The sequence below is a fragment of the Cynoglossus semilaevis genome, chromosome W (genome assembly GCF_000523025.1).
Source record: "Cynoglossus semilaevis isolate Cse_v1.0 chromosome W, Cse_v1.0, whole genome shotgun sequence".
Taxonomy (NCBI): domain Eukaryota; kingdom Metazoa; phylum Chordata; class Actinopteri; order Pleuronectiformes; family Cynoglossidae; genus Cynoglossus; species Cynoglossus semilaevis.
In genome coordinates, this window is record NC_024327.1 from 386,244 (window position 1) to 387,986 (window position 1,743).

The window sequence follows — 1,743 nt, forward strand, 5'->3', positions numbered from 1 at the left end:
ACCCTGTTGACTATTTTGAATGAAACGCTTGATTGTTCAATGATCACGCTTCAGAAGCTTGGCAATTTTAAGAGTGCTGCATCCCTCTGCAAGATATCTCACTATTTTTGACTTTTCTGAGCCTGTCAAGTCCCTCTTCTGACCCATTTTGCCAAAGGAAAGGAAGTTGCCTAATAATTATGCACACCTGATATAGGGTGTTGATGTCATTAGACCACACCCCTTCTCATTACAGAGATGCACATCACCTGATATGCTTAATTGGTAGTGGGCTTTCGAGCCTATACAGCTTGGAGTAAGACAACGTGCATAAAGAGGATGATGTGGTCAAAACACTCATTTGCCTAATAATTCTGCACTCCCTGTATTTCTCCCTGGATGGATTATTTAGGCTGCCTAGAGAATCCTATGACTTTGCACTTTCCCTCTGACTGTCTTCTGTCTAACAGGAATTTACTGTAAAATTGAGTGTGAAAGGACTTCAAGGTGGTGGGAAATAAAAATGTACCCAACAAACAATTTAAATCCAGTAAAATATTTGAAGCAGTAAGAGCTCCTTCTGTTTGTCCGTCTCCTCTCAGGGGAAGTTGGTGAAGTACTTCAGCCGCCAGCTGTCCTGCAAGTGCAAAGTGGCCTTAGAGGAGCGCAGCGCTGAGCTGGAGGACTTCCCTCACCTCGGCCACTGGTTCCAAATTGTCAACTTGAGGAAAGAGGTCACGCAGGTAAGATTTGGTTTTTGGATTATATATATTATATATAGCTACTGAATAATCATGATTAATCATGATTTAATTGCAATTTATCATAATTTAATTGCGATTACCGTATTTTTCGGACTATAGGACTTTTTTTCATCCTTTGGCTGGGTTTGCGACTATATGACATATATTATTATAATGTATAATTTTGTTTGTCAATGTAATTAATGTTTGTTATTTTCACACTGACAGCAGCTAGAGGGCACTCTAGGCGTGTGTGCCAGTATCTGCTACTCCTGTACCACTGAAAATTTACGTTTGTTATTTTCATACTGACAGCCGCTAGAGGGCACTCTAGGCTTTTGTATCAGTATCTAGTACTCTTGTACCACTAAGAAATTTATATGTTCGTTATTTTCACACTGACAGCCACTAGAGGGCACTGGTGGGACTTATACTCTAGAGCGTCATATACAGTGGTATGAAAAAGTTTGGCCACAAAAGATCATTTTCAAGATTTTCCTTTATGTATCATTGGTTGTTCGGAACAGCAATTTCAATTAAATATATCATATAGCAAACAAACACAATGATATTTAAGAAGTGAAATGAAGTTTATAGGATTTACAGAAAGTGTGCAATAATTACTTAAACAAAAGTAGGCAGGTGCATAAATTTGGGCGCCCCAACAGAAAAATCATCAAACAAACATCAATATTTAGTAGATCCTCCTTTGGAAGAAAAAACAGCCTCTAAATGCTTCCTATTGCTTCCAATGAGGGTCTGGATTCTGGTTGAAGATATTTTTGACCATTCTTCTTTACAAAACATCTCCAGTTCAGTCAGGTTTGATGGCTTCCGAGCATGGACTTCTTCTTTCTTCTTTTTCTTTCGGCTTTGTCCCTTTTTTTCAGGGGTTGCCACAGCAAATCATTGATTTCCGTCTCTCCCTGTTCTCTGTATCTTTTACTCTGACTCCAACTATCTGCATGTCCTCCCTCACTGCATTCATATATCTCCTCTTTGGCCTTCCTCTCTTTCTCCT

The 1,743-nt window shown here is 39.2% G+C and overlaps 1 protein-coding gene across 1 annotated transcript in view; it reads left to right on the forward strand.

Annotated features, from left to right (window-relative positions):
• Window positions 1-1,743, forward strand: part of LOC103396875 (kinase suppressor of Ras 2-like) — an 18,616-nt gene that overhangs the window by 12,206 nt on the left and 4,667 nt on the right. Inside the window, exon 2 of the mRNA XM_025052903.1 lies at window positions 582-722. Coding sequence (XP_024908671.1) covers window positions 582-722 — 141 coding nt within the window. The remainder of the gene's footprint in view (window positions 1-581; window positions 723-1,743) is intronic.